Genomic DNA, 17,201 nt, shown 5'->3' with positions numbered 1-17,201 from the left:
CAGATGGTGACTACAGCCATGAAATTAAAAGAGGCTTGTTTCTTGGAAGAAAAGCTATGACCAAACTAGACAGCATATGAATAAGCAGAGACATTACTTTGCCACCAAAGGTCCATCTAGTAAAAGCTATGATATCTCCAGTAGTCATGTATGGATGGGAGACTTGGACTATAAAGAAAGCTGAGTGCTGAAGAATTGATGCTTCTGAACTGTGGTGTTGGAGAAGACTCTTGAGAGTCCATTGGACTGCAAGGAGATCAAACCAGTCAATCCTAAAGGAAATCAGTCCTGAATATTCATTGGAAGGACTGATGCTGAAGCTGAAGCAGCAATACTTTGGCTACCTGATGCGAAGGGTTGACTCAGTGGAAAAGTCCCTGACGCTGGGGAAGATTGAGGGCAGGAGGAGAAGGGGGTGACAGAGGATGAAATGGTTAGATGGAATCCCTGCCTCAATGGACATGGGTTTGAGCAAACTCCAGGATATAGTGAGGGATGGGGAAGCCGGGCATGGTGCAGTCCATGAGGTTGTAAAGAGTTGGACATGACTGAGCTACTGAACAACAACAATGTGAAATGTTTCAATCCCTGATAGCTCAGCTGGTAAAGAATCCGCCTGCAATGCAGGACACCCTGGTTCAATGCTGGGTCGAGAAGATCTGCTGGAGAAGGGATAGGCTACCCACTCCAGTATTCTTGGGCTTCCATTATGGCTCACCTGGTAAAGAATCTGCCTGCAATGCAGAGACCGGGGTTTGATCCCTGGGATGGGAAGATCCACTGGAGAAGGGAAAGGCTACCCACTCCAGTATTCTAGCCTGGAGAATTCCACGGACTGTATAGACCGTGGGGTAGCAAAGAGTCAGACACAACTGAGCGACTTTCACTTTCAGCAGGTATAGTAGTTCTTTCCCCCCTGTCTTATTCTCACTTGTCAAGCTTTCTATTTCAAAAAACAGAGGAACTTTTCCACACACTCCCTGCCTGCCCCCAGCCCTAAAAGCGCTTCCCAGGTGGCACAGTGCCTGCCAATGTAGGAGACAGGAGGACACGGGTTAGATCCCTGGATTGAGAAGATTCCCAGGGAGAGGCAATGGTAACCCACTCCTGTATTCTTGCCTGGAAAATCCCATGGACAGAAGAGCCCAGCAGGCTGAAGACCATGGTGTCACAGAGAGGCAGACAGGACTGATCACCCATGCACCCACCCCCACCATTCGGGTGACTTGCTCCCAGTGTGTTCAATGCACTCCTGCCTGACACACAACTGCAGGAAGACTTCAATTACTTTTGCAAAGGAGAGGCTAACAGGCATTCGTTTACATTTTGGAATGACAGGAAATGTTGGGAAAAGTTAGAATGGCCTTGTCGTTTTCCCCTTGGGGTGTGACCTCCAGTTCCCCTGCCCTTCTCAGGTTGGAAGGCTTCCCCAGACTTCAGGCCACCAGACAGCTGAGCCAATGGGCCTCACCAGCGAGCAGGGCTCAGAAGCAGAGGCAGGTTTGGGGAAAGCAGACATGTCAATGACAAGGAAGGTTTCCCAGGGCTGGGTGTACAGTGGGGCTCCTAGCTGACAGCTTTGCTGTGGAGGTGATGATGTTCTGCAGGTTTGGGAATAAGTTAAGATGGAGAGAGGGGCAGCTTTATGTCACACAGAGGATATATTAGGAAACAGCAGGGTGTCCCTGCTGCATTTTGTCAGAGTCACAGAAAAAAACTCGTCCTCCACAATGGCATTTCCACCACTGTGCCTGAGGGAGACCTTGAAAACAGTAGCAAGAAACTGGCCCACGGAGGGCCTCAAGGAAGGCAACCCCATACCTCAACGGTCTAGACAAGGAAGCCTGGTTAACGGAAGCAGCAGTGGATGACTTCACAGTCAATTCAGATCGATCAACCTCTCACTTTCTTTCTAGACAGCTGTCAGATGGAAACATCAGGAGGTCACAAACACCTCATGTCTGAAGCCTGGCAAGTGACAAAGTATCTCAATCGAGACATAAATGCCCAAGTGGCTCAGGGTTTCAATCCCTGCAGCACAGGACCAAAGACAGAGCAACCTCCCTCTGGGACCCTGGTCTCCCGCCAGCTGTGTAGCATCAGAGCCTGGATCCAGACTCACAAATACCCCCAGGGACCTCACACTATGGGTCAGAAAACCCAAATTTCAATGATACACTCAGCCAGATATGGACCAAGGAAACAGCAGCTAGCAGACCTCACTGCACTGAACACCCAAACCAAACAATCCACCAAACTGAAACTCCTGGAGACTCGATAAGTGAGGTAAGACACATGAAATCAGCTGAGATGAAATGTGAATACAGGCCGACATGCATTTTAGCAACTTCATAAGCTGCCATGGAGAAACCCGATATCTCAGAGACCTCACACCCTGGACACAGAAGTTGCAATCACACAGCTCACACCATAGGACACAACCACACCAACTGCACAGAGCACTGGTATGGTGAACACATACAGCTCTTTCACAATGTTCCATGCAGCCACCACAAAGAGACCTCAGACCATGGTAGCCCGCATCCTACAAACCCCAAAGTTCACAGCCCAAGACATAGTAAACCCCTGAAGGGTTCAGCACCCTCAATCCCTGGCTCACACACTTATCTCCAGGTCAGAGATGGCACACTCAGGGTGCAGAGCCACCGATGGGGCAGATACCTCCCATGCTTTGTCAAATACACTTTGTGATGTCACAACCAAGGGTATGGACACCTAGGGTGTTCACGTCCCCTGAAATCCCTACATGGATCATTCCTAGTCGTGGACTTGACGCTCTTCTAGGGAACTGGACATAAGGAGTCCAGCCTCTTGCCTAGACTTCCCACCCTAGAAATGGTGCAAGATGCCAGTAAAGGCACATTCACTCCCCTGCCCCACTGAGGCCAGTGTGAACTGGTAAAACGCCTTTTAAGGGGCCTGTGGCAGCACCCATCAGAATTTACATTCCATCCTGCCCTCACCCTCAGCAGTATTTGCCTTCATGAAAGAGGGACAAGTGTCAGTCCTATTCTGTGATGCCTCCTTGGCGTTTAGAACAGCGTCAGGCACATGCACATAGTAGGCACTCTATAGAGATGTCTGTGTAGGCAAGGAAGTCTTTGATCCAGCAGTCTCCCTGCTATGAATATGCCTTAGGGAAATATTCCCACATGCTCAGAGATGTGTGTACAATGACAGCAAATTTCTAGGGGAAACTCTAGAGCCCATTGATAGTCAGTGACCATTTGTTTCTATTTTCATTCATTTCTTTCAACTGTGTTTTGTCATTTTCAGTGTACAAATCTTACACCTCCTTGGTTAAATTACCTCCTAGGTATATTGTTCTTTTCATTCTAACTGGAATTTTCTTACTTATTAGGAGTATTCACCACTAGTATAGAAATACAGTTGAGTTTTGTATATTGAAGCTGGTGATGAATTCACAGGTGTGTACACAGCTGTTTAACATGTCAAACATACTACAATAAAGTGGTTTAAAAATAGAAATGAAAGCAAAATAAACGCATTCCCAAATTACAAAAAAAAAAAAAAAAAAAAAAAAAAAACCTCAGTGAATTTGTTGATAGAACTGGCTTACTAGAAAAAAACTAAAGGAAGCTGTTCAGGCTGCAATAAGTGAATTCAGATGTTAATTAGAATCCATGTGAAAAAACAAAGAGCACAGGTAAAGGTAATTATGTAAACAAAAGTACTTTATGAGTTCACATTTCACGCCTTTCTTCCTGTATTTAAAAAGCAACTGTCTAAAACAATATCACATAAATTATTGTTGTGAATGTGGTAGTTGCTCAGTCGTGTCTCACTCTTGGCAACCACATTACTGTAGCCCGCCTCTGTAGGCTCCTCTGTCCAGGGGATTCTCCAGGCAAGAATACTGCAGTGGTTAGCCATTCCCTTCTCCAGGGGATCTTCCTGACCGAGGGATTGAACCCGAGACTCCTGCATTGCAGGCAGATTCTTTACTGTTTGAGCCATCAGAGAAGCCCAATTATTGTTGGGCCAATAACATATGGAATGTAATATATTTGCAGTAACAGCACAAAGGGGGTGGTTGCGAGCAAAGCTGTATTAGGTAAGGAAACAAGCCAGGATGGTGTCAAATCCACACGAACATATACAAAGTATCAGAAAACATGACAAAGAAAGTTAATAGAATAGAGGTTGTAAACATATACCTGATATTCTTCCTTATATCAGGTTTTCATAGACATAACATTATAGCAATATAATAATGATAAGAGTGTATTGATGGGATGTACTCTTTATAGATCTACTATTGGTGACAACATGAGGAAAAGATGGAAATTGGAAAAGAGCAATATAGGAGTAAGGTTTCTATATCTCATTAGGATTAGTATAAATTTCAAGCTGATTGTGATACAGTAAGATGTTTATTAGTGGCATTAGTAATAAACAACTTACTTTAGAAAAGGAGAGATATACCCATCTGAATGCAGAGTTTGAAGGAACAGCAAGGAGAGATAAGAAAGTCTTCCTCAGTGATCACTGCAAATAAATAGAGGAAAACAATAGACTGGGAAAGACTAGAGAGATCTTCAAGAAAATTAGAGATACCAAGGGAACATTTCATGCATATATGGGCACAATAAAGGACAGAAACGGTATGGACTTAACAGAAGCAGAAGATATTAAGAAGAGGTGGCTAGAATATACAGAAGAACTATACAAAAAAAAAAATCTTAATGACCCAGATAACCACGATGGTGAGACCACTCACCTGGAGTCAGACATCCTAGAGGGTGAAGTCAAGTGGGCCTTAGGAAGCATTACTACGAACAAAGCTAGTGGGGTAGCTTTTTCACTGACTTGATGGACATGAGTTTGAGCAACTTCCAGGAGTTGGTGATGGACACAGAGCCCGGCCGTGCTGCATGCCACGGGGTCACAGAGAGTCAGACACGACTTAGTGACTGAACTGAACTGAAGTTGTTTATGGTAGCCTATAGCTAAGGAAATAAGTTAAAAATAGTGGAAAAACCAGCAAAGACTTTAAAATCCTACACTAGAAAATACCCATTTAATGCAAAAGAAAGCAGTAACATGAGGACCATAGAACAAAATGACATGAGACAGAGAAATATACTGGCAGATGTAAGTCTGTATCAACATTAAATGTGAATAGATAAAACAATATGACCACAAGCCAGACATTGAGAGACCAGTTTAAAAATAAAACAAGATCAGTAAAATAAAAATATATATTAAAAAAATAAAATTCAACATTCAAAAACAATAAAAATAAAAAAAAGATCCAACTGTATGTTGTCTACAGAGGACACAGTTTAGAGTCTAAGATATGTAAATTACCATGTACATGTGTGTGTGTGTGTGTGTGTGTGTGTGTGTGTTCAGTCGCTCAGTTGTATCCAACTCTTTGGGGCCCCATGGACTGTACCTGCCAGGACCCCTGTCCATGGAATTTTCCAGATGAGGATACTGGAGAGGGTTGCCATTTCCTACTGCAGGGGATCTTTCAGACCCAGGGGTCCTACCTGAGTCTCCTGCATTGGCAGGTGGGTTCTTTATCACTAGCGCCACCTGGGAAGCCTTATATGACCCAGCAATTCTACTCCTAGACAATTTTACCCAAGAGAAATGAAAACGTGCTCACACAGTGGCCTGTACTCAAATATTCCACACATGTATTCCTAGTAGCCACACGTAGAAACAACCCAACTATTCAATAACTGGTATACAGATGAAAGAAAAGCAAAAGAGTATACCTGTACAAAGGAATACTACATGGTAATAATAATAAAGAACTACTAATGCATGCAACAGCAAGGATGTGTCACAACTGTGCAAAAACTGTGAGAAACCAGACACAGAGGGCTACATATTATATGATTTCATGTCAATGGATTTCTGGAAAAGGCACAACTATTCACACAGAAATGTATCTGTGGTTGCCAGGGTATAGGAGTGGAAGATGGAGTCTGATGGCAAATACCCCAAGAGAGCATTTTCGAACAATGGGCCATTTTCTACATTTTTATTGTGGTAGCTTTTACAGCACTGTATACATTTGTCAAAACTCTACAAACTGTAATGCTTTAAAGTGTTGGCTTTTATTGTACTCAAATTATACCTCAATACTTTTTTTGAAAGGAAAAGGAACATTTAAGTATTTAAAAATTGGTTATTGTATCCATCTAGACCATGAGCTCAAAAACATAAAAATCATATTTTGGAATTCTTTCCAGACCTGGCCAACTTCTAGGATTCCCCATGATAGTTTCGTACTCTTATGACAGAACACACAAACTTGGTCTTAACCATGTTTACGATTCTCTCTCCCTCACCTCAAGTCCAAATTCTTGCTGAGTTCTGTCCATATTGAGCACTATTGGAGGAGTTTGGGACAGGACGAAACCAACCAAGTCTCTCATTTCATAGACTTGGTGGTCAGTAAATAATCAAGGGTGGTAGGCACTATGAAGAAAGATATTGCTAGATCAGGGGAAAAGGTGTATATAGGTTTGATGTTATTTTTTTTTATTCGAGCTAATGAGGGAAAGACTCCCTGAAGGATGGCAAGTAAGCAGAGATCTGGAGGAAGTAAGGGAGCAGGCTGTGGGGTTACCTAAGGGAAGAGCATTCCAGGCAGAAGGAACAATAAATGCAACAGTCCTGGCATGGAAATCTACTTGGCATGCTCCTGAACCCTGTGATGTGCTGGGTTTGGCACGTAGCTCTCATTGAAAGGAGCCTGGTGCTGCTATTTCTGTTTCTCCCACAGTTTGTGGTCTTCTGCATTTCTTAGATGAAGGACTCAAGGCTCCAACATGTGCCCTGCACCTTCTCTCCTACCTATACTTGAAATTAGAGTGAAACCTTCTGGTCCATCACGAGAGACAGAGAGCTTCAGTGTACCAGCTACAGGGATGATAGCATCCACGTTGAATGTCAGCCAAGCAGCGGACATCACTTATAATCATGGGATTATGAGGCATGGGAATCATGCCTCATAACATTGCTCATCTTGATGGAGGGCAGGACTTAAGAAGGAGAAAGGAAATGGGGCAAAGGAGAGGGGCAGGAAGGGGAAGCTGGAGGACAATGAGAAAGAAAATGAGTGGTTTCATCACATTGCTTGGATTTGGCCCAATTCACCTTGACGAAATGATTGGATTAGGAAATGTGGAATCTGTAACCTATTTCTTTCCTGATATTGGTAAATTTTGTCTTTAGTTATCTTCTTTTTTTTTTATTCTTATGGGTGGAAACTTATGAATTCATATTGACCTTTTGAAAGAGCCAGCTTTGGGTTTTGTTGATTATCTATATATTTTTTCTAATATCTGTTCCGATCTCTATTTTTCTTATTTTGCTGACAGTCTCACTACCAAAGGGGTTTAATAAAGTCCCTGAGAGTTTCCCAAGTATAGTGAAATCTCACATATTCTAGGGCACTGTTGTAGCCACACTGAGTGAGAATCACTGATTGTAGATCATGGAATCTGCACTTTTTAAAAGAATTCCTCAGTTCTGATTGACATGGACAACTTGTCTAGGCACTACCGGAGCAGAGGCATGGTCTTATTTTGCCTGCTGCCAGGCTCTGTCTCCATTGAGAGCATGTGACAGGGGTTTCCTGCCTTCTCTGATGCACAAACCCAAGACCTCCAGTCTAGGAGACTCACTGACATGCTGTCTGCTGTTCTGAGGAGGCTCTTGTTTGTAGACCATCGTTTCTACAAAACATCCTGATGCCAGTCTTGTCAAGACTCCATTTGAAAGATTTCTGAAGAAATCAGATTTCCATTTAGTGTGCATTTCTATGATGTAAGATCAATTTTGTTATGTGGTAGCTGTTATTGTACATATTTTGCTGTAGCTGTTGGATCTTATCCTTGACTGAATAAATACACCCAGAGTTTTCCATGGTGTGTCCAGACCTGTGGCTCCCTTACTGCTGGGCGACACTGAACAAGTTATGTAGTGCCTCTGTGCCTCATTCCTCTTTTAACCACATGGAAATACTAGCTTCGAGTAAATTTAACTACTTCATGGGGCAGTGTAGACCACTGACCGTGTTAAGACATGAGAAATTGTTAGGACAGTACGTGCCGTATGGTACGTTCCAAGTCAATTTTAGCTGTTGTCATTACTGTTGTTAATATTATTGCTGTTCCACATTTCCTGGAGATTGTTCCAGAGACACAATGTCAAGACCACCTTTGACACACTGCATGGACCTTGCACTATCATTTCAGGCCTTTCAGGGACTCAAGAATGGAGTGTATGAGGTATGAGGGGGGGGGGGTTTGTTTTGTTTTGTTTTGTTTTGTTTTAGCACAGTGAGTATCCCCCTCTTCTTATGGGGATATTGTGAAGCTTAAAGGAAATATTTGGGTTTCATCATGTGCTCGTATGAAAAAGCTTAGTGAATATTCTATGTGAAGTTGGATGTCTAATGACCTCTTCATAGGATTTGCATCATGACAGGAAAGCAAGTGGTCACTGGACAGTTACAGAACATGAGTATATAAATTTTAAAAAACATTGCCCAGGGAAATTAAAAGGCCTTTTATCAAGTCTAATTCTCAATCAAATTCTGAAGATCTGAATCTGATGAAGATATGAAAATGTTAATAGTCAAATGATCATCAGTAATGCTTTATTTCTTGTGTAGTTTTCACATTTCCAGTTTTGTTGTGTTTCTTATTTCTTCCACTAATACTCATGATTGTTTATTCCAAGGGTGATGATATGGATATTTTCTGAGGTAAATCATGAGGAGATATTCAGCTGTGTTTTGGGATGGAGAGTCTGAAGACAGGGGCACAGATCAGAGATGAGACAGATCAGTTGGGATTGGGGAGGTAAAAGCATGGGGGCAGGGACAGGGGGATATGAGTACAAGCAGAAACGGAAGTGAAGAGAGACAAGAAGAAAAGCTCACCCTTCTGGATCGTGCTTAGCTCTCCATATGTACACAATGTGCATATGTACTCCATATGTACTCAAAAGTCTTTGAGTACTCATAGCAACACTGTAAGGTGAGCATTTTTAATGCTATTGTCCCTTTCTGCAGTTGAGGAGCAGAGACTCACAGACATTAATGGGTGAGTGAATCTGCACAAAGTCACCTAGCTGGCAAGAGCTGAGACAGATTGGTGCCCAGGCCAGAGAGAAACAGACAGGTGTGGTATCTGACTCCCAGTCTGGAATACAGTGCAGTGTCTAGTCTACTGTGGGTCAGAAGGCAGGTCAACATGTCCATCCGCATGAAACACTACAATGGATCTGCATATGGATTGAACACAGTTTCTCCTAAGTGCATGAAAGTCGATGGGGTGTCATGTCAACATGCAAAGATCACAGAGAACAGTTCCTAGTCCATAGCAAGTTCTAAATATGTATTTGCCGTGACAGACATTAGTGGAGCACCCTCATCATTCTGGAAAGTAGCATAACCATAGAAATAATATAATGATAAACAGAAAAACAAATACAATATCATGAAGACATTACCTCGCCCATCTCCTAATTTTCTTAAATGCAGATTTGACCTGAAAGGCAATAGACCATGTATTAAATTTTTTTTCTCTTAAGTGTGGCATTCTAGATAATTTCCAAATAACATTTTATTAGTATTTTAATTTGTTGTATCTTCATTGTTACATAGGCAGTTTTTCTATTATAATTGAAAGATGGACTTTCTGAAAACTCGTTCTCTTCAGGAATCTTGAGGTTTCAGCATAAAAAGTTGTATTGGTATCTGTGCCAGGTGAAAACCCAATCGGCGCACTGAAGTCAGAAGTATGATTTTTGGTACAGTAGGTAGGGGCCTGTAGGGGAGGAGAGAGGTCCTGATGGAAGGTTAGCTAAGCATGCAAGTGTTGTGAAAAAGGTCACTGACTCAATAGGCCCAAACCAAACAACAACTCACAGGTCCCTAGGAAGACACTGGTGTTCCTTCCACATAAGTGTCTGTGTTAGGACTTCCAGACCTTTGCTCTTTTGGCTCCCATGATTGGTGGGGCAGCTTGTGACACTTATAACACAGTCCTGCTTTGACTCAGGCTGTGGATGAGAGTCACAGCCTCCCCTGCAGCACCGCCCCTTTTGTGGGTGATCTGGAGCCCTTTTTGTGATGTCTGGGAGTCGACAGATTCTGACAGGAAACGAGGAAGAAAATACATAGCACAGGGGGTACATGCACCGTCCTTGATAGAGATGCAGCTGCAGCTTGTTACAGTAACCAGTTGGGGATAAGAAGAGTTGATTTGGTGACTCAAAGAAGAAATGTGGAAGTGAACTCAATGCAAAGGGAGGAAACATATTAAGAGGGGCTAAACAGCTACAACTCCCATTTCTGTAGCAGGCAGGGTGCTCCATTACTGTTGTGAGAAGGCTCCATGCTCTGAGCTCTGGGAGGGAGTGATGAGTGTTCTAAGGACCCGCCATCAACCCTAAGCAGGGGGCGCTTAGTCTGTAAAGACATAAGTCTCAGCCTTCAGCACTGACAGACACAGAAACTTCTTAGCCCCGTTGAAAGTGGGGCTGTGGCACGTTCAGTTCAGTCCCTCAGTTGTGTCCGACTCTTTGCGACCCCATGAATCGCAGCACGTCAGGCCTCCCTGTCCATCACCAACTCCCGGAGTTCACCCAGACTCACGTCCATCGAGTCACTGATGCCATTCAGCCATCTCATCCTCTGCCTTCCCCTTCTCCTCCTGCCCCTAATCCCTCCCAGCATCAGAGTCTTTTCCAATGAGTCAACTCTTCGCATGAGGTGGCCAAAGTACTGGAGTTTTAGCTTCAGCATCATTCCTTCCAAAGAAATCCCAGGGCTGATCTCATTCAGAATGGACTGGTTGGATCTCCTTGCAGTCCAAGGGACTCTCAAGAGTCTTCTCCAACACCACAGTTCAAAAGCATCAATTCTTTGGCACAGGGAAAAGCAAAGGTAAGGTGGTGGTGGTTGTTCGTTTTCAATCGCTTGGTCATGTACCACTCTTTTCACGAGACCCCATGGACTGTAGCACCCCAGGCTCCTCTGTCCTCCACTATCTGCCATAGTTTGTTAAAATTCATGTCTGAGGGATTCTCAAGTGTCTTCTCCAGCACCACAAACCAAAAGCGTCAATTCTTTGTCACTCAGCTTTCTTAATGATCGAACTCACACATCTGTACATGACTACTGAAAAAGCCATAGTTTTGACTATGCAGACCTTTGTCTGTAAAGTGATGTCTCTGCTTTATACTATGCTGTCTAGGTTTGACATGGGCTTCCTTGGTGGCTCAGTGGTAAGGAATTCGCTTCATGGGTGTACCTATGGCTGATTCTTCTTGATGTTTGACAGTAAACAACAAAATTCTGTAAATAAATTATCCTTCAATTAAAAAATAAATTGGCAAGAAAAAAAAAGCATCTCCCTGCAATGCATGGGATGCAGGAGTCATGGGTTTCACCCCTGGGTTGGGAAGATGCCCTGCCATGCCCCATGGGAGGAGGGCATGGCAATCCACTAAAGTATTCTCACCTGGCAAATCCCATGGACAGTGGCACCTGGCAGGCTACAGTCCATGGGGTCGTAAAGAGTCAGACACGACGAAACAATGAGCATGCATGCATACTATCTTTGTCATGGTTGTTCTTCCAAGGATCAAGTGTCTTAATTTCATGGTAGCAATCACCATGCACGGTGATTTTGGAGCCTCCAAAATTAAATCTGTCCATGCATCCACTTCGCCCCTTCTGTTTTCCATGAAATGATAGGACTGGATGCCATAATCTTATATTTTTGAATGTTGACTTTTAAGCCAGGCTTTTTACTCTCCTCTTTCACCCTCATCAAGAGGTTCTTTAGATCCTCTTCAGTTCCTGCCATTAAACTGCAATGATCTGCACATCTGAGCTTCTTGATATTTCTGCCAGCAACCTTGATTCCAGCTTGTGAGTCATCCAGCCCAGCATTTCCCACGATGTGTTCTGTATGTAAGTTGAATAAGCAGGGTGACTCTATGCAACCTTGTCTTACTCCTTTCCCAATTTTGAACCAGTCCGTTGTTCCATGTTTTATTCTAACTGTTACTTCTTAACCCTCATACAGGTTTCTCAGGAGACAGGTCAGCTAGTCTGTTACTCCCATCTCTAAGAATTTTCCACAGTTTGTTGTGATCCACACAGTCAGAGGCCTTGAGGTAGTCTAGTCAATGAAGCAGAAGTAGATGTGTTTCTGGAATTCCCTTGCTTTCCCTATGATCTAATGAAGGTTGCAATTTGATCTCTTGTTTCTCTGCCTCTTCAAACCAGCTTGTATATCTGGAAGTTCTCGTTCCATATACTGTTGAAGCCTAGCTTGAAGGAGTCGACTAACCGGAGGCTTCAGAAATATGGGACAATCTAAGCTTGAGAAATTGGAGGGTATGAATGAATCCCAATAAGAGAGACAAGAAGAGGATTCTCTATTTTCCATTATGTTAGCAAGCTGGGCAAGGGCTAGACCATACTTTCAAGTTCTTGTGTAGGACAGTAGCCTTTATCTAGAAAGTCATAAACAGTTCTGGAACTGTAAGAGAGGGAGGGAGAGGATGGTGAGTGGGAGACAGGCACCCTGAGTGGATGTGAAAGACCCGTTATAAGGGGGTTGACAATTAAATGGAGGGGAGCTTTGGACTACAGCAGATGTGGTGGACATGGGGAAAAGTAGATGCATTGGACATTTTCAAAGTAACATGGACAGAACTCAGCAAGAATGTTGACTTGAGGTGAAGGAGATGGAATTGTAAACCTGGTTAAGACCAAGTTTCTGTGTCCTGTCATAAGGGTACAAAGGTGTCATGGGGAATCCTGGAAGTTGGCCAGGTCTGGGAAGAATTTCAAATAAGATTTTTATGTATATGAGCTCAAGGTCTAGATGGATACAATAACCAGTATTTACATACTTAAAAGATCCTTTTTTAAAAAAGTGAGAAGTATTGAAATATAATTTATATACAATAGAAGTCAATGCTTTAAAACATTACCGTTTGTCAAGTTTTGACATATGCATACCATTGTGTAAATGCTACCACAAAAAAATGTAGAAAACGTCCCATTGGTTTGAAAATGCTCCTTTGGGTTATTTGCATTCAGACTCCTTCCTCCACTCCTATACCCTGGAAACCACCGATATCTTTCTCTGCCTATAGTTGTGCTTTTCCAGAAATCCATTGACATGAAATTATATAATACATAGCTTTCTGTGTCTGACATCTCTCATTGGCACAGCTGAGATGCATCCTTGCTGTTACACGCATTAGTAGTTCCTTTTTAAATGACTGTGTAGTGTTCTTTTGTACGAGTATACTCTTTTGTTTTTCTTTCATCTTTATACCAGTTGTTGAATAGTTGGGCTGTTTCTAGTTTTGGCTATTAGGAGTACATGAGTAGAATATTTGAGTAAAGGTCCTTGTGTGAACATGTTTTCCTTTCTCTTGGGTAAAATTGGGTAAAATTAAAACTCCTAGTAAGTACAAAAATTCCTGCTATAATAGAAAAAGAAGAATGTGCTACTGGAGAAGAGTGCAGAAATAGCTACAGAAGGAATGAAAAGGCTAAGCCAAATTGGAAACAACACCGAGCTGTGGATGTGTCTGGTGGTGAAAGTAAAGTCCGATGCTAAAAGGACAATACTGTATAAGAATCAGAGGTATATTCAGAGAAACTAGTTACCAGTTCAGAGATTTAAATGTGCAGTGCACCAAGCAAAAAGTGGAAACAGAGGCATCTATTTATGTACTTATTCCATGGAAGTGAGTAAAGCCATTGGGAGTATGATGGAAAACCCAGAAGCAGAGAAGGAAATGCTTCATCAGAGCATGTATAAAAATAGGTATTAAAAAATGTAATATCTATTTCTGTCATGACTGTCTTTCTGAGACACATTCTCCACTAAGGGTAACCTGGGACTACCTATCTCCAAAGATTGTGGATGCATAAGAAAGACGGCACTGGAAGGAAAAAAATACAGTCTTCAAGCCCCTTTCTCATCCTCCAGAGACCCTGCGGTTCCAGGACTCCACCTCAATGGCGGGAAAACAGCAACCTGCACTGCTGCTGCTAAGTCACTTGAGTCGTGTCCGACCCTGTGTGACCCCATAGACGGCAGCCCACCAGGCTCCCCCGTCCCTGGGATTCTCCAGGCAAAAACACTGGAGTGGGTTGCCATTTCCTTCTCCGATGCATGAGAGTAAAAAATGAAAGTGAAGTTGCTCAGTCGTGTCCGACTCTTAGCGACCCCATGGACTGTGTAGTCCACCAGGCTCCTCCATCCATGGGATTTTCCAGGCAAGAGTACTGGAGTGGGGTGCCATTGCCTTTTCCAGCAACCTGCACCGCGCACGCCCAACTCAGTGAGCATGCGCAGTGTGTGCCCACGCATCCATTGCTGCGCATGCGCCTTGGTGCGCATACGCCTTCCTGAGCGTTCTGTGAGGAGCGTTGGGCCTGAGACGGGTCTGTTTATTCAGTCCCAGTTCTTTCTCACTACTTGAGACTCACGAGGTAGGTTAACAGATCTGTCCTGTCTGGAGTTTAAGTGTGTGTGCATGTGAGGGGGACCCAGCAAGTTTCGCGCGGGTCGGGCAGTGCGATCTAGGGCCCTTGAGGAGGAAGGCCCTCAAGGTAGTCATCTTTCTCCTCACAAGTGTTGCGACACCATAGTTCTTGCCTTGGTGGCCGGAGAGGAAGGGCAGTGGGCAGAGGAGGGCAGGGGGTAGGATGATGGTGGGGGAAGACGTGGGGGTGCTATTTGAGATATCTGGTTCACTGGGGCCCTGGAACTGACTACAGAACACAGAATCTGGGGCCAGCAGTGGGACCTGGGGAGGGGCGGGGTGGGCGATCTAAGGAAAGGCCTAGAAACCGGACCGCAGTGGGGTTGTGACTGTATCGCGGGTTTTGTGGTAAGGTGCCGAGAGAGAAGTGTACCGGTTGCTCTGTATGCAGCCTCACCTCAGCCCCAGACACTGAGAAAATCGCCATAGTCAGGCTGTAAAGACTGAGCCTTTCTTCGTGTGCCAACTGAATTCCAAGGGAGTTGGGGAAAATAAGTCTGGTGAATAGGAGTGTGACATGAGCAGTAGTCCTGAGGTTTTGAATTCCTAGCAGTATTTCACTAAAAATCTTCATGATGGAGAATTCTGTTGTGAAATCAAACGTCCTCCCGAAAATTCAGCCTTCTTGTGTACCTTCAGGTGATTTCTCTGCCAGCTTCGCAAAGACACAAATGGCTTTGCAAGCGACTGTATTTGGTGTAATTGAAATGCATGTACACTCATACTTAACCAGAGTTTTCTTTTGAAAGTATTCTCACATTAAAAAAAATAAGTCAACATATGGTCATAAAGTGATCAAATATAGCTGTACTCTTAAATACATTTTCTAAATCACCATATTCTGCTTTCAGGGAGAAATATGAATGGGCAAGTGGCATCAAAATTGGCACCTACAAATCAAGATTGCTCCCAGGTGGATGAACCTGTGGTTGTGAGTACCTTACCATTTGATGTTTTCTACTAGCACAAGTTTATTTTTGAGAAAATGATGTTCAGTAGTACAGATGCAGTGATAAAGGTCTTCCATGCTGATAAAGGGTGACACTTTGTCTTAGGAAGGAACATTGATCCAGATATATTATAGTATGGCATTGCCTGGATGAGTATACTGTTAAATTCCCTGGAAATGTGCCCAGTGACTCCCTCTTCCTGCTTATTAACAACAGACTGCATGCTTCCATCCCAACATAGATTTAAATAACTTCCAAAGTCTTTCTGGGTAACTCTTATGGGAGCTAACTCTTCTCTGTGGGAAGAGTAACTTTATTAAAAGTAAGTACATAGAATTGTGTTGGGAAAATGTTGTTAGGTTTACTTATGCTCAGATATATCTATGTATTATGTATATTTATGCTATTAGATGTATTAACAACAAAAAGTTTTTATTTGCATGCACACTCTACTAGGACCAGCAGCCCAGTGTTGAGCAACCTCAACAAGAGGAACCACCAGCTGAGATTCAGGATATCACACCTGGAAAGGAGGAAGTACATGGAGAGGATCCAGTGAATCATGATGAAAAAGAGGAGAAGGATCCCTTTGAAGGTAAAGTGTATCTGTGAGTCATGCCTTAAGACATAACCAGTAGGAAGAGGAAAGGAAACATTAGAAAAGGACTTCAGACAGTTCCTAAAAAACTGAGGAGAGTATAGTTGGCAGGTTAGTGTGGTCGCTCAAATTTTCCCTTGTTTTCAAGACAAAGAGAAGCGGGCAACTAAGGTGTCTGAGGACAACCCTGGGAAAGGAAAATGGTGATAGCGTTCGGAAAATTCTGCTTTCCTTTTTCCCCAGCAAAGCATTCCCGGAATAATGCTCCTGGGGTTCTTATTCATCACATTTTTAGCATACTAACCTAAGGCTTTTAATTCATAGCACCAAGGGAATGAATATCATCATTCCCTTGTTTATACTGTATGCTTTACAGCTGAATTGATGCATTTTTTTCTTTAAGATTCTGGCCTGGAAGCTGATCTCCAGAAATTGGCTGAGGCAAAGACTGGGGGTGAAGGTGGAGATGGTCCTGATGTCAGGGAGGAGTTTGCATCAAATACAGAGCCTGTTGAAATGCCAGAAGCAGGTATGTCATCCATTCAGAAAGTAATTTATGTGGTTTCTGTTTTTCAGAATATTATATCTTTACTAATATAGAGGGAACATTACTATTATTTTAATAATAGAGTTCACATATTCTTTGAAAGATAGTTCAGACCCCAGATGCCTGAGTGCCTGACTTACAGACTTTCAAATAAAGAAGCAGACAGGATCAAAGCCATATCAAAATGAAACTAGGAAACCGTTTTCTTCTCTTGAGTATAAGTACTTTAAGCAACAGCTAATAATTTTCAGGTTCTTTTATAATTTCTGCTTGTAGCAAATATGGAATGCATTTGTAATAAATATCAGTTTATTTGAAATATGCTTAGGCATCCAAGTAGGTTCTAGTACCAGCTTTAGCATAATGTGTGTGATTCTGTGAAATCCCTTAACTTCTAAACTCAACTTTATCCATGTAAGTTGTGAATTCAGAACAGATACACAAAAATGCTGGTTTTTCAGTGCTAATTTTTGCATTCTCTGATTCTCTTTGATGGAACGCATACAAGAAT

General features: G+C 42.9%; 1 protein-coding gene and 1 non-coding gene across 3 annotated transcripts in view; both read left to right on the top strand.

The window, feature by feature from the left end:
• Window positions 1–17,201, top strand: part of LOC112582025 (P antigen family member 3-like) — a 461,263-nt gene that overhangs the window by 172,933 nt on the left and 271,129 nt on the right. Inside the window, exon 4 of one of the 2 annotated variants that reach the window (XM_045164540.1) lies at window positions 16,547–16,672. The exons of the other annotated variant lie outside the window; for it this stretch is intronic. Coding sequence (XP_045020475.1) covers window positions 16,547–16,672 — 126 coding nt within the window. The remainder of the gene's footprint in view (window positions 1–16,546; window positions 16,673–17,201) is intronic. 2 annotated transcript variants of the gene reach the window in all.
• Window positions 14,514–16,114, top strand: LOC112582346. Its single transcript, XR_006640666.1, has 3 exons — window positions 14,514–14,542; window positions 15,447–15,526; window positions 15,975–16,114. It is a non-coding gene; the product is annotated as an uncharacterized LOC112582346 (transcript).

This window comes from Bubalus bubalis, chromosome X, assembly GCF_019923935.1.
Source record: "Bubalus bubalis isolate 160015118507 breed Murrah chromosome X, NDDB_SH_1, whole genome shotgun sequence".
Lineage (NCBI taxonomy): Eukaryota > Metazoa > Chordata > Mammalia > Artiodactyla > Bovidae > Bubalus > Bubalus bubalis.
This window is presented reverse-complemented; position numbering and strand designations above follow the sequence as displayed.